Source organism: Pseudopipra pipra, chromosome 1, assembly GCF_036250125.1.
Source record: "Pseudopipra pipra isolate bDixPip1 chromosome 1, bDixPip1.hap1, whole genome shotgun sequence".
In the NCBI taxonomy this organism is placed as follows: Eukaryota; Metazoa; Chordata; class Aves; order Passeriformes; family Pipridae; genus Pseudopipra; species Pseudopipra pipra.
In genome coordinates, this window is record NC_087549.1 from 8,256,104 (window position 1) to 8,282,273 (window position 26,170).

At 36.2% G+C, this 26,170-nt stretch overlaps 1 protein-coding gene across 4 annotated transcripts in view; it reads left to right on the forward strand.

The window, feature by feature from the left end:
• DNAAF11 (dynein axonemal assembly factor 11) overlaps window positions 1-26,170 on the forward strand; it is a 34,132-nt gene that overhangs the window by 1,047 nt on the left and 6,915 nt on the right. Inside the window, exons 2-13 of one of the 4 annotated variants that reach the window (XM_064644603.1) lie at window positions 2,129-2,185; window positions 2,765-2,932; window positions 5,116-5,247; window positions 5,832-5,909; window positions 7,760-7,932; window positions 8,625-8,824; window positions 9,954-10,142; window positions 12,802-12,879; window positions 15,376-15,441; window positions 17,142-17,211; window positions 18,036-18,131; window positions 23,909-23,994. In XM_064644603.1, coding sequence (XP_064500673.1) covers window positions 2,129-2,185; window positions 2,765-2,932; window positions 5,116-5,247; window positions 5,832-5,909; window positions 7,760-7,932; window positions 8,625-8,824; window positions 9,954-10,142; window positions 12,802-12,879; window positions 15,376-15,441; window positions 17,142-17,211; window positions 18,036-18,131; window positions 23,909-23,994 — 1,393 coding nt within the window. The remainder of the gene's footprint in view (window positions 1-2,128; window positions 2,186-2,764; window positions 2,933-5,115; window positions 5,248-5,831; window positions 5,910-7,759; window positions 7,933-8,624; window positions 8,825-9,953; window positions 10,143-12,801; window positions 12,880-15,375; window positions 15,442-17,141; window positions 17,212-18,035; window positions 18,132-23,908; window positions 23,995-26,170) is intronic. The other 3 variants (XM_064644622.1, XM_064644611.1, XM_064644632.1) reach the window with 3 other exon arrangements.

Genomic DNA, 26,170 nt, shown 5'->3' on the forward strand with positions numbered 1-26,170 from the left:
AAAAAAACCCAAATGGGGTTAAAATACTCCCTACTGTTACTTATGAATTGATTATCTGTTATGGGTACATCATCTGTTACAGGTACAGCAGTATGATTTAGAAGATTGAGTGCTCACACCTACCACTCATAAAAAAAGCTCCTGAGGAGTTCCCTTCCTCTGTGATTTTTCCTGTAATCTATTTTGATTGTATATCATCACTGGACTGCCAGTCCCGTGTGGGGCTAAAACAGTGCTTTGGAAAGGAACTCCTTCTCCCTGCATGAAGCTGTCAGATGCCTTCCCTGAGCAGACACTGCCTGAAGGAGAATGGCTTTGTCTCCTGAACAGCACAGCATGAATATGAGTCCTAAAATAATGGTTGCATACTTCACCTTTCTGAAATGCAGCTGCCCCTACTGTTTTGAGATACACCTGCAGCTGTCCACCTGCTTATTCTTCCAATTTTTTTAATATTATCCTTCGTATCTGCTTCCTTTTTTGAGTAAAACATGCAATTTTTGGAAGTTAGATCTTCAAGGTCTGTTGTCTCCAGTTGAGTGATGCCATCCCTTATTTCCTCCTGTGTTCGTGGGAACCTGGGAGTAGCTGTTACCTCCCAGGTCACTGGGCCAGTCTCCTGTTACTGCACACAACATCAGAAAATCTTTTTAATGAACTTCTCAGTGAATTCAGTGTGTTTTGTCAATGTCCTGAAAATGCTGTTGTTTTAAATTTTATTTAAAATTTGTTTTTCCCTCATTCCTCTTAAATGAACTAGATCATATACCAAATGCCAAATATTCACTCAGTTGCCTGCAGCAGGACCCCAAAATAGGTCCCTAAAGCTCCACAGTAGCTTCTATGTGAATGATTGTCTCTGCTTTGCAAACCATCTGGTAATGGAAGTGGACGTTTTTGCATAATTGCTGCAACAGTAATTTCAATTTTCATCAGAAAACGGAAATCTGGCTGTAATTAAACTGCCAGGAACAGTTTGTATGACTTTGTATAAAAGGTTTAGAGCATAGTATTGCCATAGTGTGTATGTATGCAGATTAAGGAATATTGTTTTCTTGCTCAAAATTACTTGGAAATAGTGGCACTGAAAAATCTGCTCCAAATACAGTAGTAAGAAGGCCTCTTTTTTTCCTTTTAATTTCCAGCAGATTTACTGAGTAACTTATTAGAAATGCCAGTATTTTCATAATTTCTCTGAAGACTAAAGTATTTAGTCATGGTTATTTGCCTTTTTTTTTTCTCTTTTCTCTGTTACTCTAATCAAGTTCGATCCATGGTCTGTTAAAGAGAAGATGGTTGTTCAGATGCAGCAAACCTGCCCAAGATGGTTAAAAAACAAAGACACTTACCTTTCCCAATATGATTTATGTGCAGACAGGTTCCCCCCTTCCATCAATATCAGTATCACCATGTTTAATTCTGTAAATCATGCCAGATGAAAATCTGTTGAACAGAAGGGAGATTTAAGCCTCGTCATCTCTAAATCATATAATATACACAAAACCAGTTTCACCCCTTTTTCCAAAGACTATAGATACAGGAGAGGCACAGACACATGTGAGTTTGGGCTGTATTGGTACATAGTTTTCCCAGTTTGGAGCAGACCTGTCTGTGTGAAAGTGTGCAACCATTCCAGGACCACTATACAACTGGATAATGTCACAAACCCTTACTGAGATAAAGAAGTGAAAGAATACTTTTAATTAATGCATGATAGGAACAGTTTGTTTTCACAGATCTCTCTGTAATTTTTACTTATTTTTCTTCAGAGTCTTTTTTAAAGGATTAATTTTTTTGGGGGGGAAGGGAGGGAGTTTGTTTTCAGGGTTTTTTGTGGGTTTTTTATGGGTCTTTTGGCATTAGCAATCCTGAAAATACCTATGGTAATTTAATAAACCACTAGTTTTTTCATCAGTGCTTCACTCCTTGTCAAGGAGAAGAAAACGCCAGTGTTTTTTGGTGCAGCGGGCTGGAAACAAAGTACTAACATCTAGCTCAAGAGTGAGCATTGGTTCTCACAGAGTTTCTTTACCTTCATTATCCAGAGCCTTTCCACTGTTTGAAAGATTGCCTGGCATTAAATATTACTACAGGATAACTCTGAACCCAGGTCTCTGGTGTTTTTCAGCCACTGAAATTCCTTTGCTGGCTGCTAATGAGCTGGTGGTGCCTAAGAAATGTCCAGGTACACATTTCATTCTAACAAACATTTATAAGCATGAGTTAGTTATGGCTTTGCCATAAAAAATATCTGCCTACTTTCAACATTTATCCCGCTTATTTCTGTGCAGACTGTACTGAAGAATATGATGACACACTGTAGTTAGTTTCCGTTCCTCCCACCCCCCCACTGCTCTCTGTGATGTGAACATCTGGCATCTGGAAATAAAACAGCATAAACCACTCCATTTCTTGTCTATATGAATCAATCTGCAACCCAAGCTATGCAGAAAATAATGGCTGCTGGATTAATTTCTGCAAGGGTTGTATCACACTCTTATGGAACACTCAGCAGTTTTCATATGGATTTTTCCAAATGTTACAGGTGATATGAGTGTGTTTCACAAAAGGTGTTTACTGTGGGAGAGTGGCTCGAGGTTACTTGGTACTCAATATCTTTTCTTGCAGATTTTATTTTTGTTGGCATTTCTACTGGGCTATTTGGTGTGGTGGAAAAAAGTATTGTAATGAATTTATAAGTTGTTTATAAGTCAGATGGCAGAAAAGGACTAAGGGGAAATATGATATCTAATGTTTCTTTCAGTCACTGAAGATCTTGTTAGAAGACGTGCAGAACATAACAACTGTGAAATTTTTTCACTGGAAGAAATCTCTTTACATCAGCAAGAAATAGAAAAACTAGAGTATCTTGACAAATGGTGTCGAGATTTAAAAATTCTCTATCTTCAGAATAATCTCATTCCAAAAATTGGTAAGTGTTTTCTGGATATGTTTATTTTAAAATGGATTTACATGCATAATTTTGAAATCAGGCAAAAAAAAAAGTAGGGAATGTACAGTGAGTAACTACAGAGAGGTTCCTTGTGGATGTGCTCCTACAAGAGTTGATTTCTTTATTAAATTTCTAAGAAGCTCAGAAATTTGCAAGAGAAATTTTAAATGGAAAAGATACTACTGGAATACAGATACTCACTAGAATATGAGTGTGGAACACCTTTCACTGATTAAAATCTCAAAAGTCAAGATATTATTAAATGTCCCGTATTTGTGGCAAACAAAGGGTTTGACCATGGACTATGGTGTTGTAGGATTAGCTCTCTTCAGGCTCATTTTTAAATGAAGTGTTTATGCAAATGGTATTTTTTTGTTGACATTGAAATAATTTTCATTAGAATAAAATACTTGCTTTTAACCATAAACCAAACTTTTTACAACACAGTCTCAGTGGTCTTCCTGAACCACAGGAGAGGATATGACTTCATATGGTCTGCATTTTTTGGCATTGGTTCATGTGTTTCATTGGCATTCTATTGAAAGATGCAACATCAAGCCTATGGCTGGAAAAGCTTAGACTCTACAGATAGTGCATAGATGAGTACTGAAAGGTTGGAAGTGTTCAGGAATTATATTAGCATATCTCTTTAAAGTTCCTTAAGAGGAAGAAATTAAATACTGAAGTTTTAAGATGAAATTCTGTGCTCAGAACTTGTAGGCAAGTCTGTTAAATTCTCTGGAGTGGCTCATCATGAAACTGTACTGCTACCATCTGCATTTCTTAGAGAGAAGGAATCTTCTCCCAGGGAGAATAAGTTTTTTGAAACTACTTTGTGATGCTTTGCCCCATCAAAAATGGGACTGAAACTGAAGTTGGTTTTCTCTCTGTTACTGTGTCCTTAACAAGTTTTCATCTTGTGGATTTTCTGTCAACACTCAGGCCTCCCTTAGGTTAGTACAGGATATCATATTCAGATTGTTGCTTTTTGGACACAAAGTTTTCTCAGCAATTTCATTTTTGAGGCATGCAGTTTTTATCTTGGCATAATCTAACTGTAGGAGTTGGAAAAGTGTGCAACTTCGTGAATCATGTATTCTTGTATAATGTAATGGCTTTCCAAGATAATACCTTAGTAACTAATGGGATAAAAATCCAGAACAAACACGCACGAAGACACACCATCCCTGCACTATAGTGGGTGACCAAAAGCATTGCCAACAGGGGTTATGTGGCAAAGTATTGAATTTGAGAAGTAATTCTTCCAGTGGATACCAGCATGTCCTTGCAGAGGGCACAGCACTTCCAAGCATGCTTCTGAATATCATCCTGGAATGGTTTATATTGACTCTGTCGGGATGTGTCCTTTCTCTTCTTAAACAAAACCTTTCTGCAGGCCTCAAGATCAGACTTGCCTACTGAGCAAGGTTGTCTGGCACCCAGTGTATGGATGCGTCCTGATTCTCTTCTATAAATGGAAAAAACCCCCAAGATATCACTGGCTTCAACACTCAGCTCTCTCACGTCTTCATGTGTACAGGCACTGCTATTACAGAAATATTGTAAGAAAAACATCCAACCTAAGCTGCACAAGTTCTTGCTGAGAAATTAATTTCATCATTTTTTTGTGAATTATGAAGAAAATACCTCTCCAAGGTCTTAGTACTAAGTGGTAAGATTCATGTCACCGAATTTGTAGACATCTTTGTCTACAAATTACAGTATCTTCCCTTTATAACCAGTCATGAAGAAAAGGCATATTTTTGTGCATGATTTGATTCACTAGTTTCAGACAGCCAATTTAAGGTAAGACAAACTGCACCTTGAACAGCCTAGTTCTCTGTAATCATCGTAGAAGAGCCTGAACAACTAACTCAGCTGCAGACATGATCTGTGGTTGTCAGATGAAGCTCCCTCTGCTTGAATTACTTTGTTTGCCCCAGCAGGCAGAGTTTGTACAGCAGTTATTCAGTGCAGCTTGTGAGTTAGAATTTGAGGTAAACTTGATGACTTCTTTGGACAGGTTTTCCAGTCAGATCTTTGAAACGTGGTGATTGGGAAGAAATTGGTAACTATGACACAAGTTACCCACTGTATCTTGTCTCAGATTTAAGTCTCTGACCTGTGGGTCATCTATCTCAAGTGGTCTTTGCATTTTTCAGACATTTTTGGAAGTGATGAAGATTGTTGCTACCCTATTCCCACTTTACCCCTTTTCGGTATTCCGAAGAGGAAGTGTTCCCCACTCACTGTGAACCTGTTAATTCCAATAGATCATGGTGAAAATAATACAGGTTAGACTCCAAGATCAGGGAATGTGTGTGTGTGTGTGTCTTTGTTTTGTTCATACTGAACTCACAGAAATCCTTATGTGTAAAATTTTTAGAAAAGGGGAAGAGGAAGTTTCTCGTACTAAACCTGTAGATTAAAGATGTCAAAAATTTACAGATAAACTAAAAAAGCCAATATTTTCTATATAAGTAAGTGTAAAACTTTAATTTTATAAAGCTTGTCCAAGTATGGTCTAATCCTTTCTGAGTTTCACAACAGGTGCTTTTTGCATTTGTCATGCTCTCACCATGCTTTTTGGCTAGTCCTCTTGCATTAGATATGTGTCTTATGGATTTGTGCTAAAAATGTGTGTATAAGATTCCTTATTTCTTTTTACTTTTTTATTTTAATTTGTGTTTTCGGAGAACTTTTTTGTTTTGTCCTTTAATTAATATTTAAATATTGATGCTCAGTAATGTGATGTGTGTTCTGATTTGTCCTTCCTATTTTCTGCTTTATTTTTTCTTTGAAGTAAAGTGAACAGGTAAAATGATAATGCCCTTTCCGATGCAGAGAACTGAAATAATGTATCTGTGTTGTGTTACAGAAAATGTGAGCAAACTAAAGAAGCTGGAATATTTAAATGTAGCTTTGAACAACATTGAAAGAATTGAAAATCTGGAAGGTCAGTTTTTAAACAAACCATTTAACCTTTTCATATAAGAACACTTAAACTGTGACTTAGTGTGAAAGAGGGTAGAAGCCATTAAGCAGGTTCACCAGTGAAGGTATTTTCTTGATACTGAGTGGTTTTGTATGCAGGGTTTCAATAAATGCTGCTTTGTAGCCAAGTGCTTCCTAGTGCTGAAGTTTTCTCATTGAACTTTCTTAAAATTAAACACTGAACTTTTTAAAATGTCTCTTTGTAATGTTTCAACAATCATCTTCAGTTCAGCAGTCAAATGCCACACACAGGAAGGTTCTGCTGTGAGCACAGGTTGCATTGAGGGTGTGGGGTATTTTTAAAGAGGTTTTCAGATGATTTTTTTTCTCTCTCATTGCATGAAATCCTGTCTGTTTTATCTGTGTTTAATCCTTTATCCTATCACTTTTGCACAATTCATGTGCAAAGATATGGCATTTTCCAAGACTATAATCTAACACTTAGAGCCACCCATAAACACATTCCATATTACTTGAATAATTTATGACTTGATTGTTTTCTGTTTCTTGATTCTGATTAGACCAGTTACTGACTCTTTAAGATATCTGCCTTGAAAAAGGAACAGTAAAAGAAAAAAAAAGCTGTTTTTTTTTTGTTTGTTTGTTTGTTTGTTTTTTTTGTTGATTGGTTGTTTTTGGGGTTTTTTTTTTTGGTTTGGTTGGTTTGGTTTGGTTCATTTTGTGGTTGGTTTATTTTGTTTGTGTTTTGAAGTCTGTGAGCTGATTCAAGAGGATGGCTTAAATAAACAATAAGCAAATAGTCTAAACACAAATTTGTAAAAGTTGAAGAAATAGGTAGTACATCATATATTTGGCAATTTATTGAGAAACTTGCATTTGTTTTCATGCCACTAAATTTTAAATTCATCTATCAGGCTGCATTATTTTTTACTGTGATTTGTTATTTACTTAGAAGTTAGAAGCTTTGGGAATGACCCTTACATAAATTTGGGTTATAATCCCCTGATAAATTGTTTTGCATTGTTACTTTCCTTCAGCTCCACTGTGAATAAAACTTCCCAAATAGACCAGCAAAGGAAAAGAAGTGATTACAGTGATGAGCATCAAAGCTGAGCTTGCTCTTACCTGAACGTTTTTACTCTTAGAGTCAAGGTTTCATGGACAGATTATGATAAAAGGAGAGGCTGATAAATTTTGGATCAAGATTTTCCAGAGCATTTTGTTATCTAATTTAGAGTTTCTGTTTATGATTGTTTTAGTTAACATTTTCTCACCAGTATTTGCAATTTAACCAGTGATAAAATGTTTAAAATGATAGCTGAGTCCGTAGAGTGAAACCTATGGAAGACCTCTTCTTAACTTGGAGTGAATTTTTAGAAAACCTTGACTTTTCACTTCAATAATATCACCAAAGATTAACCATATACAAAAATGAAACCCCTAATTGATCCTGCTGTCTTGAACCACTTAGACAGTGTTTTACCAACATGGTTAAGACTCAGCTGAGGAGGGGTATCAAGGCAATCAGACTGTTAAAAGTGAAATCCAGCTTTTCTAGAAATGAAACATTTAATATCTCATCTATAAATGATCACAAAGTTTTGATACTGATAAAACCAATAATGTTTTGGTATTTTTTATTTTATTGAGTTTGTTTCCTTCCTATAAATATTGTGACTCACTCTTTTCACTCAGAGTCTCAGAAAAGATGTATTCTGATAGAATAAAAATAGTTTACAGAACACAAATGGAGACAGTTTTATATCCAGATGTGTGCATATGTGTGTCTTTGTATGTCATGTGTGCGTTTATGTTATGGACAAACTGAATTAAGATTTTTCCAAAATTTAGGCTGTGAAGAACTGAAGAAACTTGACCTGACAGCAAATTTCATTGGTGAACTCTCCAGTATTGAATCCCTAAAACATAACATACATCTGAAGGAACTGTTTCTAACGGGTAACCCATGCACTGAATTTGAAGGCTATAGACAATTTGTAGTGGCAACACTTCATCAATTAAAAGTAAGATTTAAAAAATTAAATCCAAATAAAAAAAGAGCACTGTCGACTGAACCTACTAATCCTAAATAAAATAAATACCTGTTCTGGGAAAACCAGTAGCATTATTTTACTGTCCACAGGAAATTAAATGATATTCTGATGAATAAGTGACTGCAGTAAATTAATTCTAATAATTGGTTCTGTTTTGATGGAACCACATGCATTTGTGAACTTTTCTGTCTTTCTTATTTGAGATCCCTAAAGTTTTGAAGAAATAAATGTTTGTTCTGGTTTTTTTTTTTTCTCATTTGTTTTATATATGCAGTGGATTTTAAATTATTATTATGGTTGCAGAAAGTTACCAGGTTTTTGGTACCATACCAACAGTATGTTCTAAACCTGCAATGCAAGGCAGTAGAAAGGCACAAGTTGGTGTAAAAATGTGCTATGTTGCATTGGCTGTAAATAGCTACTTTGAGACTGAGGTTCTGTGCAATGACCAAAACTACCACAAACCATTTTCACATCTGAATAGACAGTTATTGATAATTCTTTTTAATAGATTATAACATAGTTCTATGAAGGTTTGAAAGGTACATTTCTAATTGTATACAGAATTTTCAAAATTAACCTACAGTTTAATAGATTTATTGATTTGAATATGCTTATAATTTCTCACATATCTATATTGATTTTTTTTCCGCTTTGGGAAGTATTTGGATAGTAAAGAAATAGAACGTTCAGAGAGGATTAAAGCACTTCAAAACTATCCAGAAGTGAAACAGAAAATCAGAGAACAGGAACAAGTTTACCTTCTCAAAAGGGCCAGAGAAAAGGAAGAGGCTCAAAGAAGGATGCAAGAAAGAAAAGACAAGAAACAAAAACAAATGGAATCTAAGCTTGGATTTGACAGGTAACAGTAAGCAACAATAGTATGTGAATAAATAGCATTCTTCTCTTTCTTTATTAAGAAGTTTGGTTTTCCTCATTGAAGAGTTTATATTATTTCACATAAATATTTTTCTTCATCTTTATTGTTGGTTCAAGCAGAATTATTTCTCCTTTTGCATGTTATCTCTACTGAAAAATATAACTAATTACAAACACAGTTTGTTATTGGCCTGCAGACAGTGCAATAGAATTTTTTGTCCCAAAACTCCAAGCTAAGTTTTCTGGATGCCAAAATAGTGTAATTGATTGCTTCTTTCAGGAGAACAGCTGGAAATTGTTATTTAAGGTAATACAGAGGTTCCAGAGAAAGTGTCTGTTCACCTATAACTGCTTTTGCTTTAGCATTATTAGATCTGAAGACTGAAATGGAATGTAGCAGGTCTTTGGAGATGTAAAAGGCTTTGCAGTGTTGATTTTCATACTTCTTCCACTTCATATCACTGATAGTCCCTAGACAGCAGCAGGATTTTTATCTGGGGTCATCTTACACTGCAGTTGCCATCCATCTTATTTTTAATCTAATAGAGACTAAGTTCCATGGAGCTGCCTGCAGAACTTTGTCCTCATAGATCACAGCTCTATCATAAATTCAGTTTTCTCCCTCTGTTGGTAGAGAATTAGAGAGGCTTAGAGCTAGAAGAAAAAAATTACTCAATGTTAAGATGGCACTTGAGGAGATGCTTATTGCTACCTTATAAGTTTCTAATTTGCTGCTGCCTGATATTGGGAATACTTAAACATCACATGGACTGAAAGTTTTCTCTCATCTGAAAGTTGTGAGGGTATCTGAAAATTCTACCTCTGAAATTGAATCTGTTGAACTATCTGTCAGGGTTTTCAGAGAATTAGTCATAGCCATACTATCACTTCTTAGACAAGTCAATGAAAAACATTATGTCAAAATGTGTTTTGTTGATTGACAGAAAATGCAGAGCAGAGGATGTTACCCCAATATATAAGATATTGTTCTTGGTAGGAATTATACAGTTGTTATTACTGGGTTGAAAAAAATATTACCGTAATTATTCATTAGCAAGAACTGTTACTCTTCCTTCATTTCATTGGGATAATATTCCAGTGTTCTTGTGTAGCCCCGATTCCCTACAGGAGAAAGAAAACCATCAGGCAGAAGGAGATGGAGAGCAGGAAACGTGCAGAACAGTTGAAGATGATGAAGAAGACAGAAGATTTTGGGAGGAACCTACACCATATACTCCAGAATCTAGATTAGAAACTCACAGATACATTGAAGAAAAGCGGAGAGCTAAAGACAATATAAGGTGCTTTTTTGTTTTAATATGTTCTATGAATTGAAGAAAGAGACATTTTCTAAGGTACAGAGGACAGGTGGGTGACTGCCTGACATTAAATATTACTGAGAACTGGCAGCTTAAATCCCTGTTGCCTGTGAAAATAGGCTTATAAAAAGATAAATTAAATATTCAGATTGTTCATTTTGCTTTGTTTCATTTTCTGAACTTCATTTATGGTACTCTTTATTTTTCCTCGAATAGGGTTTTTAAATGTAATTTCTCTTTTCAACTCCATTTGATGGAGTTTAGAAGTTTCACTTTTCTGTCAGCTAACTAATATGTTTTGTGTAGTTCTACATTTAATATTCTGCTAAAAGCATTCATGCAGATTGCATTATATAAATGCCATAAGGTCATGCTACAAAATTTTTGCACAAGTGGCATTACAGGAACTTTTCTGTGTAACTGAGAATTTTTTTCGCATACTTTAGAAAGTATATTTTGTCACGAGTAATAGGATTCTTCATGTTATCTGGGCTACTTGGCATGGTGAATCTGAAGAAGTCTGGCCCCTGAAAAGCCTTTAAAACCTTCTAAAGTTGTCACTGTTTTTGCTGAACATGGAAAATTTATGCAGATACTAGCAAAAAGCCACAGTATTTTACTGCTACTGGCTTATCAGTTCCACAAACATTGTAAGCAATGTCTTTTTTTTTTTTCTTTACTTCTATAACATAATTTGTACCAGAGATTTTTTTAGCTGTTCTTTTTAAGGGCATGCTTTTTGGAAGTTTTATCAAGCCTAAGTGTTGAAAAAGTCAGTCCTAGGGAACTCTCCAAGAAATTTGGAAGTGTGCATAACTTGTTGCTATTATTAATTCAAGGTCTAACTTGAAGAACTACTGTGAATCCAGATCCTACCCAGTTAGAATTTTGCTATGTTTGGAAGTGCCTTGCTCTACTCAAAAGCAAATGTGTTCCAAATGCTTCCCTGTAAGGATTCAAGGAGAGTCCAAATAGTGTTATATTAAAGATAGAATAATTATTTTTTGGATTTTTCTAAATTTTGAGAGCATTTGTAGGAGTTAAATATCCTTTTGGGGTTCGTTTTGGTTTAGTGTTGATGTTTGTGTTAGGTAGCATGAGAAAGGTTAGAACAGAAAAGTGGCCCTGACAACTCGAAATCCTCTGGTAGACAGAGGCTGAAATACAACTTTCATATAAGTTACTCAGTATAAAAGGATGTGTATTTTAGTATAAAATTGACATGAACATATCTTCTGAGCAGGGTAGTGGTTCGTTCACTTTTATTTCAAGTCAAGAGTTGAAATTCAGGTATAGAAACTGTTAGCCCACAAATCCCACATGAGAACTCTGATTTATATTGTAGAATAGTATTTAACACATGGATAACTGTGAATCTTTCTTAAACAGAAATTGGTTTTATATAGTCATTCTAGTAGCTGTACTTGAGTGGTTTTATTTCTTCCTCAAATCCGTTGTATTTATAGACCAAATCTATTTTTATGTTTTTCCCCCCAAGGGGTTCTAAATCTTAAGTATACTTCATATCCCTCGTTAGTGATTTACATTTAATAATCTCTTAACCTTGGACTTATAGTAAGAAATTGGTTCAGGAGCAAAAAAACCCAATGCATTGCTGTTGAGTTTTTTTGAGAAATATTTTCTTTTTGATATGCTGGCTGAAGTAAGCATACCCACTATATTGACCAGCTGAAGAGGGGATTAATACAACATGATAATTGCAGTGCTGTATTTTTAACAGCCATATTTTTACCTACATGCAAGCAAGGTTTTTCTTTTTCATGTTATAAGATTCCTTACTCTTCCTTTCCTTGCTAAACATTTAAAGAGGAAAATACCAGTACTACAAGTCTTAATGGTCTTACTGTGACCTGCTTTGTTTGGGCAGATAAATTTAAGGTAGCTTCCTTATTGCACTAATTGAAAGTCAGCCATAGTTTTATTGCTGATAGCTGGAAATGGATAGTGAATAAGTACATCATCAATACATCAGGAATATGTATTGTATTTTTTCAAGGAAGAACACAGCAAAAAATGTAATAAATACATCAACAAATAATGTATATGTCTGCACTTGGGCCCTACTGTATCATATTTGATGCTGCTTGTAATCTTTTGACCATTAAAATTCTTTTTACTAGTGCAGAAGTGACTGAGAGACCAATGCTGTTTGGAGATAGGCCAAGCATTTGTTCAGTAGCAGTAATTAAGTGAGCATAAATAAAATTTCTTTAGACTTGCTTAAACATACATCAAACCAGTTAGCAGCAACAACACTTCATGATTAGTTTGACCATTCATAACTAGAATTTTCAGATGTTTAAACAAACTACTGTTTTCTTATGGTATACCAGATAATTTGATATATTACTGTTTGATAGTGGATATTGTGACATGCAAAAGAAGTTGTTATCCATGTAAGATGTGATATTACAAAGCATTTGCTCATCTTTAGCCGATCTTTTTAATGTGCAGTTGGAAATGTGATATAATCTGTTTTGTTCCTGAAATACGTTATAGCCTGAACATCAAATACCAGATAATTCTTACTTCTTACCATGCTCTTTTTTTGCTATTAAACATAATAATAGCAAAATTTTAACCATTAACCATAAACCATTTTTGTTTCTGTTTTGTTAAGGGAATCAAAAAAGAGTGAGAAGCCTCCTTGGACACTGGTCACTGCAGAAGGAAAAGTTCTGAATGTGAATGTGCCTAAGTATGTAAGGTTAAGAGGTTAAACAGTCTAATCTCTATATAGCTGATTTGGGAAACTAGTTCAACGTGTGTCACAATACAAAAGTAAGAAAGATAAGAAATTCTTGGAGTATTATATACCTTTTGGGAAAACTGTCTTCTAAATTCGTACTCTGATGCTGGAAAAAGAATTGGTTTTCAGTGAGTAAAGTGTTGAAGATTGTTTAATTTAATATCTTAGTCTTAAATGATTAAACAACTTGTTTTTCTGTAAAAGATATATTGTAGTCTTTTCCCTTCTATGGTAAGGCTCTTTCTTGGAGCATCTTGTTAATAGTGGAAAAAGTTTAACTGGTTTGACTATTAAAGGTAAATGTGTATGAGCAGCCACTTTAAATGTGGAAAAAAACATCCATGTAATATTTCTGGACAAAATCATTTTGTCCTCTGATGACAAAGGTAAAATTGGCAGAATTGGGAAGGATATCTTATCAGCTTCTGTGGCATGAGGCCCTTTGACACTGAGTGAAGTCCATAGCAACAGAGGCCTCTGTTGCACCTGGGTATTCGAGTGTTTTGGAATGAGTATCCAGGGATATCAGCCATGTGTTGTCATTAGTTTCACTTGAACCAAACCTTCATTTCTAAGGGAAAGGAGGAGACTGAGAGCACAAATGTTCCCTTATAAACAGCTCCCCAAAGAGCCTCCTACAAGAGACTGGCATCAGAAAGTGGCCACTTACCTGTTTGCTGTCCTCTGAAGAAGTTTTTCCATCTTAAGACTTAAATAGCTGCAAAACCAAAGCTATGAAAACACTTGTCCTGCTTTCCAAATCTTGGAAATTTATAAATCCATGCGAATGAAAAGAATTTGAAAACCTACATTATATGTAGTACACAATATTCAGTAAAAATATATATATAAATTTCTAGTCCAGAGAAGACAAACCTAAAATAATTTAAATCTTGTGCTAATAGAAGCTGATTATGCCTTTAAAAAGCAGAGATATGTAGACTAAAGCCCTGGCTGTCTTTTTAGAAAAAATACAGGGTTTACTGTTAGCAGCAGACCTGTTTGTGTCACCCAAGTTTTCTGGATTAGAATTTAGTCTGTGGATGTGCCCACGTAAAGCCAGACCAATGAGCATTTTTTTTCATGGCTTCAACAAGAATATCACATCTCCTCAGTGCAATCTGGCAGTGAATTGGAGAGGCATAAAGAGAGAGATATGAGTAAGCAGATGGTATTCTCCAAAGTTTTTGCTTCAATGTGGAAGTCTAATGTCCATAAGAGTGTCCAGGTTTCTCTGCCGTTCTTTTGGAAGGTTAGGAAGAGAAATGGCTGCATTCTACTGAGGACAGACTATTTCTCTTCTTCAGTTCTGGTTAAGCTTCCTCCTAGAAAATTTTACAGTTCTGTCCTCTTGTTCACCCTTTATGTGTTAGTGAATTCTCAAAACCAGTAACGCAGTAAGAGAAAGAAGCTGTTTTGTATTCATTGCACTTTCCCATTAAAAAGACACATAAACTACTATTCCATAAACTTTCTTGCAAATTGACTGTATCAGAATATAGGAGAGAAAAGAGTAAAAAGTATATCTGGCAAATATTTTTAATGCTGAAAAAATTTACTCTTTTATCTGTTAACATTTGAGCATCTTTCTGTTATGTGAACCCAATGTATCTAAGTATTTTAATGTCAATGAAATAGTCCAGATAAATTACTTCAAGCAAACACCTCTCATTTTATACTAATAACTAATTTATAAAAATATTCTCATAGGTGATTTTATTCTGTTTTTTTCTCTACTTTAATACATGGGAAACTTTTGAGCATGTGAGCAGAACTTGTAAGTCTAGACTAGATCTCCTTAGATTGTAGCAATAGGTGATGTTTTCAATTTATAACTGGTAAGATTTGTTTATAATTTTAAGAACTCAGCCAGCAGATCACAAACATGCAGATAATACAATCTACAGGCTCATTTCCAACAAATGTGAAGACTATAGAACCAAGGATATTATGCAATCATGTTTTACTTTGGAAATGCACAGGCCGATATCTAGGCAAATTAATTGCTATGAACAAAATTGATTTTTTTTTAACATACCATAATGTTAGAATTGCCAAGTTCTGGGCTTTTCATGCATTTTATATCTGATTTTTTTCTATGAAGACGTAACAGAGCAGGCAGGTTTCACCAGCAGATGTCTCTCGTTCTGCATTGACAGAATGAGCTTAATTTTAACTGACCTTCAGCAGTGGGGTTTTTTTCATTTTCTTGTGGATTGAGTGGGAAGAACAGAAAATAAATGTAAGAATTACTTCGGTTCAAATGCCAGTATTTTTTTCTGTTCATGAGGCAAGTTGCAACCGTTTCTAAAATGATCACATGACATATTGTCTAAATGGCATTTGTATTCATCCGAAAGTGCTAGCAGTTGAAGTGTGCTGTAATGTTTGCTTATTCACTGCAGTTGTATTTATACTGGAAGTGTTTCTTATCATTGTTATTAGGCTTCATTTCTCTTTGAAAGATGATGAAGAAAACAACCAGTTCATCTTGGAACTTGCTGTTTACAGGTCAGATTTCTTTTTTTCCTCTTCATTTTGGCCATTCGTAAGATCTAATACACGGTGTTTCAGTTATACTCCTCCCTGTACTGGGGCCTTTTCAAGAGGAAAACAAAAACCAAAGGGGTGATGCAATAAATCTTGAAGCCTGTGCCACAGAAGTGAAGCCAAATAAGCTAAAGACCCTTCAGGCTGTTCTGTTACTCCTCAATGAGGACTGTGTCCTTTTGGGAAATGATGTTTTCTGCAGTCCACAGGCAGGTCTCCTCCATGCCTGTCGTTTTATACTTACGTAAAATCTTTTCCATTCTTCATTTGCAGATCAGGGTTGTAGGGAGTGGGTTTTTTGCTCATTTTTTGGCCCTGGAAGTGCTCCAGTACAATTCACATCCTTATACTTAAATTCTTCTCTTCCCTGAAAAAGAACAGGGTAGCCTTGTCCTACTTTCCTTGCTTACTGGAAAGAGTCCATGGCTAATTCTTGAACTATACCAGGGCATTGCCTGGAATAAATTTGGTTGAACCAGGCCAAAGTATCATGAAGAGAACTGATAACTATTTGGTAATATGTATACTTCTAAGCAGTACAATGACCTTTTCCATTCTTCAGGAAGAGGCTGGAAACCCACAAGTTTATCTACCCATAATAGGAACTTGTTAGAATAAAGCTGGAACTAGTTTTACAGCACAGAAATACTGTTCTTGCCAGGTGTTCTTCCCTTAAAGCTCATTAATTTCCCTCAGAAGAGGCCTGCTCCATGTTTCTGAATTATAAGATACAGGCTTTTTGGAACCTCAGAAAATCTGTTCAGGTGCAATAAATTGTTTGATGTATTAGAGAATCACAGAATCATTTAGGTTGAAAAAGACCTCTAAGATCATGGAGTCCAACCTTTGACCCATCATCACCTTGTCAACTAAACCATGGCACTGAATGCCATGTCCAGTCATTTCTTGAACACCTCCAGGGATAGTGACTGCACCACCTCCATGGCAGTGAATATCGTAATGTTCCGTGCTCACTTGTAAGAAATGCAGACTAAATAATCTGAAAAATTCACCTGAGAAGTAATTAAAGAAGTTAATAATCTGAAAAATTCACCTGAGAAGTAATTAAAGAAGTTATTAAAGAAGGGAAATGGGGAATACATACTTGTACATTCACATGACTCACATCAGGTGTCACATGATGAAGAGCAGATGTTAAAGTGGAGTTTTTACAGGTCATAAATTTTGTTTGACAGTACTGAAATTTAAAAGTATTGTGTTTTTTGGGAACGTAAAGTATTTCTGTTCATTATTTTCCAGCAAATTCTATGCAAAAAAGACAAGTCCTATTATAAATTTACTAGTAAAGCCTTCAGAAAGAAAAGTAGGAAAACAATTTTGAAATTTTAAATAGAACATAGATTACTTTTCTTATTAATGTAAAGCACTGCACTAATAGATGAAAAACCTTTTTGTTCTCCACAAAGGTTTTGAATTCTTGCAGTTATACGATAGCTAATGGCATGGACTTCACAGAATTTAGACATTATTTTAATGGACATTCACAAGAAGATTGTGTTTTTCTTTCAAAGACTTTAAATTCTAATAATACAACTTAATAACTGAAATTTAAGTTTGTACTTTATAAACTGTGAAATCATCACAAAAGAGGTATATAGTCTACTATAGATTGATTCATGTATTTATATTTCATTCTGAAGATATTTGGACACTTCTCTGCTTGATGTTGACGTGCAGCCAACTTACATACGAGTACTGGTGAAGGAAAAGGTTGGTGTTTTCTTTCTACATTCATTTCCAACCAGGAGTTAATGTTTACAATAGTTGTTCAGTGGACTTTGGATTTGATTCGTATGAGTTCCCAATTGTATCTATGCAGAAAGAATGTTCTTTAAATACCTGCTTTATTTTGGACCACATATAAACTGTGGACATCCTAACCAGAAGACTTGCAAAGCCTGCAATTGAAATTTCACTGTCTTTCTCTCCTTCTCTCTTCTTATTCCCCTCCCACAGTGTACCATAATTCACTTTAGAAGTGAGCTTCCCAGTTGCCCTAGGCTAGAATTTAGCAATTTCACAATCTGGAATTTATAGCTGACAGAAACCAATGGATGTATACTCTTCTGAAAGGGCATTTAAAATGTCATTCCAGTTTTTTCTCTTCTCAGTGGTTTTAATTTTGTCATCAGTTTTTTTAAAAATTCAAAGTACTTTCACAGTAAACCAAAATCCCTATTTTTGACTGTACCAACTGAATAAACAAAACTTCAGAATTGCTTTACATCCAAAATAGACTGGATAATCTTTCTCATTTAATTGCTAATGTAAGTCAAGCATCATTTTATAACCTTCTTTAGAAATGTCACTTCAGGAATGGCAGCAATTCAGGAATATACATCTGACTATACTTATAAGTAAAAGCTGGTTAGCATGCTAATAATTTATTAGGATTATATAAAGTGAGAGGATTTAGACCTATACTGGCTTTAAAATCAAAGGATGTGAGAGTGATATTTTAACATGTGTTCTGTCCATATCAAAGAAAGAAAAAAAGTTAGCATGATGTACTTCAATCCCGTATTTTCTCATAGCCATTTCAGTTTGTCCTCCCTGAGGAAGTGAAACCAGACAGCAGCTCTGCTAAAAGATCACAAACAACTGGTCATTTGGTTGTCACCATGCCAAAGGTATGTAAAGTAGTCTGAGGAGACATCACATGAAGATCCTTAAATGTTGTGAGTACTTTGGGAATATTTCTGAATTACAGGTAACATCTGGCTTGATAAAGATATACAGGCTAGCCTTTCCCATCGGGGCATATTTTCCAAAAAAGGAACATTGCATAAGGACAATATAATCAGAGAGCCAAACCTTAGTATTTATAATCCCTTTAAAGGAACATTATGAAAATCAGTATTAATAGAACTGTTTGTATTTCCTTTATTTTAAACAAACACAGGTTTTTTTGTGCTAAAAGAGGCTCTGCAAAAAATGCAGTATTATGCAAATGTGTAAGAAGATAATTTTTTTTGAAATAATGAAAATAAGCAACATACCTACTTTCTTTTTCCACTTGTGAAACAATAAAAACAATTCAGTTTTTCAAAATCTGTGTGGCACACATATGTATGAAGGTTACATTGTTGTGCAAATAGAGATACTCCTGTCATGTCTCATGTTTGGAACAAGAGTTGTTTAATTCATTTCTCCTTCACGCTCTCCCTGGTTGGAAAGGATCCACTGAGTAGTTGTACAAAGTGTTGTAGTCATAGAGCAAGAAGGTTGTAGCAATTCAATATTTCAATTGAAACTACTTGGAGCAGAGAGAGAGCTGGAAGTTTTAGGGGGGTAGAGTTCCAGAGATGAGAATGAATTCTGTGATGGGGTCCTGGAAGTTGAGGGAGAGGTTAATCAAGTGTTTTTCTGCTATTATGCCTTGGGAAGGTTGGGCTGCTTTTAAGACCTTTAGGACTACATCATATACTTTCAGTTTTCAGAGTAGGGTAACCCTGCCCTAGGATAGTTACAGTAAAAAATTAACCTTTTGGTGTTCTAGCCTTACCCTTCTGGCCTTTAGGAAGTTTCTTTGCTGTGTAAGAGCAGAGGTACATGGGGCTACATGTGAGTCTACCAGAATATATCAATTACAGCATTTTCTTCTGAAGGAAGAAGCTATTTAGCTGAAATAGCTTCAGCTGCTGTTTGGGGTCAGTTCTTTCTCTTTGTGCTCTGATTTAATTTTAAGACTATGCAGCTAGTAGTTCTAACTAAAAAGTTATTTTTCATTTTTGGCTTTGTCCATTTGTGGTTGTTACCTTCTAAATTTCCTTCCATTATCCAGTCCCATACGTCTGTCTGTCCCTTTGAGGAGAGCCTTTCATTAAATCACAAACTATCACTCTAGCATCAAGTGTGCAGTTGTTTGCATATTTTAAGTGCTATCAGCTTTCTATCCCATACCCTGCTTTTATTACTCATCCATCTTGCTAGTTCTTTGTGGATGATCAGTGCCTTAGAAAATGTAAATATTTCAGAGAATCTTTGGTTATATATTCAACTCTGCTGCCTGCCTAGCAAGTCATACCTAAATCAGCAAAATTAATATTAGCTCTTTGTACTGTGATTGAGAACTGCCTTTGTTCCATTATTAACTTTATATGTAACCTGCCTTAATATTTTAGCTACACCTAAGTTTTTTACTTAGCCTCGGAGTCTGGAGTGTGCTTCATCTCAGAGTACCTGATTCTCAGGTGTCTGTAAGACATGAGGAAAGAGGAGTACTATGGAATAACTGGGTCAATGTTCTCAGCTTTGCCTTGGTTTGGTTAAAAGCTACTTGAGTAGCTTGGACACAGCAAGAGACGCATGATCGGAGTGCTGCGTGGTCTAATGTCTTTGTTGTCATTGGATCCAAACACTTGGATCCTGGAAAGCAGCTTTGCAGAAAAGCACTGGGGAGTCTTTGTTGCCATGAAATTGAACATGAGTCAGCAATGTCCTCTTCTGTCAAAGAAGACCAATTGTATCCTGAGCTGCATTAGGAGTGTTGTCAGCAGGTTGAGGGAGGCAATCCTTCCCCTGTGTTTGGCATTGCTGAGGTACACATGGAGAACTGTGTCCAGTGCTGGGCTCCCCAGTGCAAGAGAGACATGGACATGCTGGAGAGAATCCAGCAAAGGGCCGTGAAAATGATTAAGGAACTGGAGCACCTCTCCTTGAGGAAAGGTTGAGGGAGTTGGGACTGTTCAGCCTGAAGAAGAGAAGGCTCAAGGGGATCTTATCAATACATGTAAACACCTGAAGGAAGGGTGCAAAGAGGCACAGCCAGGCCCTTTATGATGATGCCAGTGACAGGACCAGAGACAGTGGGCACTTCCCTCTGAACATCAGGAGACAATTTCTTACTGTGAGGGTGACCGAGTGCCTGCACAGGTCACCTGGGGAGGCTGGGAATTCTCTAGCCCTGGAGATACTCCGTCTGGAGGTGGTCCTGGGCAACTGGCTCTAGGTGGCCCTGCTTGAGCAGGAGGGTTGGGCAAATTGACATCCACAGGTCCCTGCCAATCTCAACCATTCTATGATCCTGTGAACTTCATGGATTTGCTGACAAAAGATGGATTTGTGTTACTTCACAAACAATTGCATGTAATACCAACCTATTGTTCTTTTTTCTATATTGTAGTCACAGAGTCTGTTCTCTTCCACCAGGACTGAATTACAGTTCTCAGGTTAAATTTTTGGGATACATATACTTTTCAGATGCTTTCTATCCATAAAAATCTTATTGTTGTTATTATTAATAGGATGTAATCTAGGAAGCGAGGTACAATGAATAATGATTAACAAATGGAAGACCAATAGGTATTTTTCTTGCAGAATATTATGGCTGATTTTATCAACAATGCTTGAGAATGCTAATTTGAGATCACCAACTTAATGTGAGTTCCTTTTAGTAAGATAATTGGAAGACCAGAGTTCATGCAAGTTCTTTCAGGCTGTATCAGTAAGACAAGCCTAGTGACTATATTGCACTACATTTAATATTTTTGTTCCTGATAAAAAATTACCAAAATAAAATTATTTGCAACTAGATAAATGGCCTAGCACATTCCTTAGGTAACCGAAATATTAAAAAATGCCACTGACCTAAAAATAGTGTCCTATAACATGCTGCTTGCCATAGTATCCTAAAAATATCTCACTCTTCTCAGTAACAGAACAGAAATCTAACTGAATTGTGAGTGTTTTTCACTTCCTTTAGTGAGTTTCTAATCAAGTTACTAAACCTTGCACCATTCATCTTCCAGCCTGTTCATAGTTCTCAAGACTTTAAGAAGAAAAACAAAACCTCTTTCCTTGCCTCTCCAATGACCTTGCCACACCACAGATGCTGGAGATAGTGAATTCCACATGAAGCAGAAGAAAGCAAATAATTTTCACCTTCTTTTCTGGGAACATTTTTTTTAACTGTGCTGTTTACTACACATCAAATCCCACAGAATGGGTGCCTTTCTAAGGCAGTGTCTATTGACATTTTTTTGGAAGGTCATCAAAAGAACCTGAAGGACACAAGGTTCAGTGAAATGATACAGTGACACTTTTAAAGTGTAGTGTTTGTGCTGTAATAATCATCTGTACAGAGATTTTGCATGACTACATTGTACGTGCTTCATATTCTGGGGAAAATATTTGTGACTTGAAGCTTTTCAAATCTTGAACATCTGTTCCTGGCAGCATCATCTTTGCAGATGATGCAGGAAAATTAAAACCTAAGAGTTTCTTTAAAAGACTTTGACCAAAATTGGCGTATATGATTTTATGAAATGTCATCATGGATTACACCAGTAGCATTTTAATTAATGTCTGAGAAAAAGCATCAAAACCCAACATTATTAGCAAGCAGGTTTAATTTAGGGTTCTGAGGCATTCTGTGTCATGTTTTAAAACTTTCCTTTTCTTATTTTAGTGAATCAGAGAGAAAAATTTGAACTTTTGATCACAAATGAATTCTGACAGCTTTTTATTGCCTGGGCCTTCAAAAGCATTTAGAAATGTAAAGATCAGTGAGAGTTAGATTCCTTAATTAATCTAAAAATAGAAGTGGTATATATTATGCATGTCAGTGTTATTTGATAGAATTACATTATATAATTCTCACTTATCTAGGTATGGTAAATGCAGTAATATTTCATTACCATCAAAGGCATGTGGAGACATACAGCTGTGGAGCCCTGGAAATCTAATAATCCCTCAGAATAAATGTGTTTCAGTGAAACTCTGTTACTCAATGGAATTCCCATTGTAGAAGAAGAAAGTACTGCAGGAAAAAAATGTGGACTGAAAATATGAATAAAAATACGGTTTTCACATATTTCTACTGGTTTCTCAACTATACTCCAGATTCTGTTTAACACACCTATGTCTAGCGTTCTCTGATAATGATCTTAAAAATGGTGTTGTTTCTGTTTTCTAATTAATGTAAATATTAGAAATAGTTTCATAGAATAACTTCCAGAAAGCTTCATCATATTAATTTAGTCCATCTTCCTTCATACCACAGGCTTTAAATTTGACAGTTACTTCTGTACTGAGCCCAGTCTTACCTTTGGCCACAATTGAAGCTATGGCAGTTCTGTTTTTCAGAGCAGTTTTCCTCAGTGATCACTGTCACTAAGAGGTGGACAGTCAGTTACTGGTGTGGTGAAGCTCACATACCATTTTTTCAGAAAGAACTAAAATTACAAAGTATTCCTTAGTTTTTGGTTTGTTTGTTTGGGTTTTTTTAACTGAACAGAGGTAGGAGGACATCTTTTGAGCAGAAGAACTTTTATGTCAAGCAATATTTGATAATTGATAGATGTTCTAGTAGGCAAATCCTAATAACCCTTACCTAAGTTGCAAGATCAGTTCTTGTCAAGGAACTATCTTCTGTTAAGTCCAGAACCAGGACATTTCTTTACCATCCTTGATGATGCTCTGAGGGCAAAGTAAGGAACACGAGTCTCAAGGGGATCAGTGGAATAAATTATTTTAACAGAACAGAGCACTTGAGGGCCTCCTGAGAAAAGAGGGTAAAAAGAAACAGACTTTGCTTCACCAGAGCATATAGAGAATGAAAGGGTATCAGCCCCTTCACACTGAATTCTGGAAACAAATGACAGAAGCTACAGGTTTTGTCTTATTTCTTGGGGGCGTTAAAATGGAGACTCTAAATTCGCAGAGCTTCTGGAACAGACTGCTCTCAAATCAACTACACTATGAAATAGTCAATAAAATGAACTATTTGGTATGCTTCCTGGTCTTCTTCCTTTCAAATGCTTTAGGGATCCCTCTCCCATGATGTTGTTAAGAAGGGAAAAAGACTCCTTTGCAATGAGATAACGCATCTTCCAAAAAATGATGGCAGACATGTTTTCTTTGAGAAGGGGAATTCACTTGGACTTTGAACTTAAGATTCTGTTTTAGCAAAGATGCTGAGGGAGTTTGTGGTCACTTTTAATTTTTATAAAGAGTGAGGGAGAAGTCCAGACTGTAGCCGAGTCTGTAATAAAAATGTCTGAACAACAAGCACATGGACACCAGAACTGAAATGTAAGTGAGAGGCATATCATGAATCAATTAGTTAGCTATGGAAAAAATAAGTAATATGCATTATTAACATGGTACTAAACAAGACAGCATATATTTAAATATGAATAGATGTATATATTTAAATACTCTCATATATATATATATATACACTTTTATAAATGTTTGACTATAATTTCATTCAGATAATTTGGTTAAATTTGCCTTATGTCTGTGCTTCATGCTGAGTGAAGAGTGTTAAAATCTGTCAGAAAGAATAAATGTCATGAGAAAATTTATGCAGACACTCAATTTTCTATTTTTGAGAGTATTTAAATGCTTGTGAGCAAAGTGTCAACTTTTATGAGAATTATTTTTTTGTCTGTTTTTATTTCAGGTTAAAGAAATAATCCTGGCTAAGCAAAAACTTTCAGCTTCAATTAAACATTCTGACTGCAATACACTGCAAAAAAATGCAAGAAGGTAATTCCTTTTTTTCTTCCATATTTGTTTTATTTTTGTCAGTGTGTTATTCACATGCCAGAAAATGTGCTTCTTATTATGTTGTTGCTGAAAATAGGAAAACATTGATTTGTGTAGAGTAAAACTATTTCTATAAGCTTTAGACTAATAGCCTGTCTGGTGCTGTTTATAAAGTGATCTCCAATAGCAGAGCCAAAAAAGCACTTACTTCTGCCCATCGGTTTTGTACCACCAGCTCATTCAGATTATTAACTGGTATATACTAAAACTAAATCACCTACTGAGAATGGGCTCTGCAGAGCTCCTTGCTATGGAACCCAAGTCTGAAAACCTTTTAGAAAGCAATGATTTTGAACCTCTGTCATGAATGTATTTTCTCACTGATACGCAGTTTGAGCTACTGTGCAAGTAAATAGGTTCTGAAGGCAATTCTGCAAAGGTTTATAACATAGATCCATCCTGTTAAATGTGGTGTAAACTCCAGCTCTTGAAATCTTCCAGTTAGTGACTGCCAGAAGCAAGTATCCATGATGCAGGATTTTTTGGTTTTACCCTTAGCAAGTATTAATGTAGATGGACACTAGGGTTGATGGACACTTCGCCTAAGTAAAAATACTATGATATCTCTTTTAATCCTTCCTTTTCCTCTTGCTGTAGCCAATGGTATTTATATCAGAATAAGATAACAACAGAGTTTGTTAATCTGTTTATCTGTTTATATTTGAAGTGTTGCACTTGTTTCCTCGTTTGATTTCATTGTGGTGAATGTTGACAAAAAGACTAAGCAGATAGTAAAAAAAATGGTTCTGCAAACGTCAGTTGTAATTAACGCTGCTTGTTATTTCTAATAAAAATCAGTCATTAACTTCTTTTCTTTAATAACCTGCATCATGAGAAGATAGGGCAACTCTAAGAATTTATTGAGGTAACTAAAGAGCCACAAGGACTGCACCCTGTCTTTAGTCAGCAGTCATCACAACAGTGCATCATCTTGATTCCTGAGTATTTCAAAAATTTTTAGGAGGTCCAATCTAAATAGTGGATTCTTACTCTCCATTATATTTGTGAAGTCATGACGATCAGGGGAAGTCCCTGGTGACTGGAAAAAATGGAAAGATTGCACCCATTTTTAAAAAAGGGAAGAAAAAAAGAGGACACTGGTGACTAGTTACCTGTCAGCCTCACCTTTGAAATTTCTACTTTGGGAAGATCATAGAACAGATCCTCCTAGAAGCTGTGTTAAGGCATGTGGAGGACAGGGGGCTGATTCAGGACAGCCAGCACAGCTTCCCCAAGGGCAAGTCCTGCCTGACTAACTGAGGGCCTTCTGTGATGGAGTGACCACATCAGTGGACAAGGGAAGGGCTATGGATGTCATCTATCTGGACTTCTGTAAAGCCTTTGACACAGTCCCCCACAACATCCTTCTCTCTGAATTGGAGAGAGATGGCTTTGATGGATGGACTGCTTCAGTGGATGAGGAATTGGTAGCATGGTTGCATCTAGAGGGGAGTAGGCAATGACTCAATGTCTGGAGGGAGATCAGTGATAAGTGGTGTCCCTCAGGGGACAGCGACATAGACAGTGGAACCAAGTGCACCCTCAGCAGGTTTGCCAGCGACACCAAGCTGGGGGGTGCAGTTGACAGACCTGAAGGACAGGATGCCATCCAGAGGGACCTGGACAAGCTTGAGAAGTGGGCCCATGTGAATGTCATGAGGCTGGACAAGACCAAATGCAAGGTGCTGCGTCTGGGTCAGGGCAACCCCTGGTGTAAATAAAGGCTGGGGAAAGAAGGGATTGAGAGAAGCCCTGAGAAGTACTTGGGGATACTTGTGCATGGAAAACTGGACATGAGCTGGCAATGTGCACTTGCATCCAGAAAGCCAATTGTATCCTGGGCTGCATCCAAAGCAGTGTGGCCAGCAGGTCGAGGGAGGGGATTCCCCCTCTCTGCTCCACTCTTGTGAAATCCCGCCTGGAGTACTCCATCCAGCTCTGGGGTCCTCAGTACAGGAAAGACATGGACCTGCTGGAGCCAGTCCAGAAGAGGACCACAGAAGTCATCAGAGGGCTGGGGCATCTGTCCTTTGAGGAAAGGCTGAGAGAGTTTGGGTTCTTTAGTCTGGAAGAGATAAGGCTCCAGGGAGCAGCCTTGCATAATAAAGAGGATCTT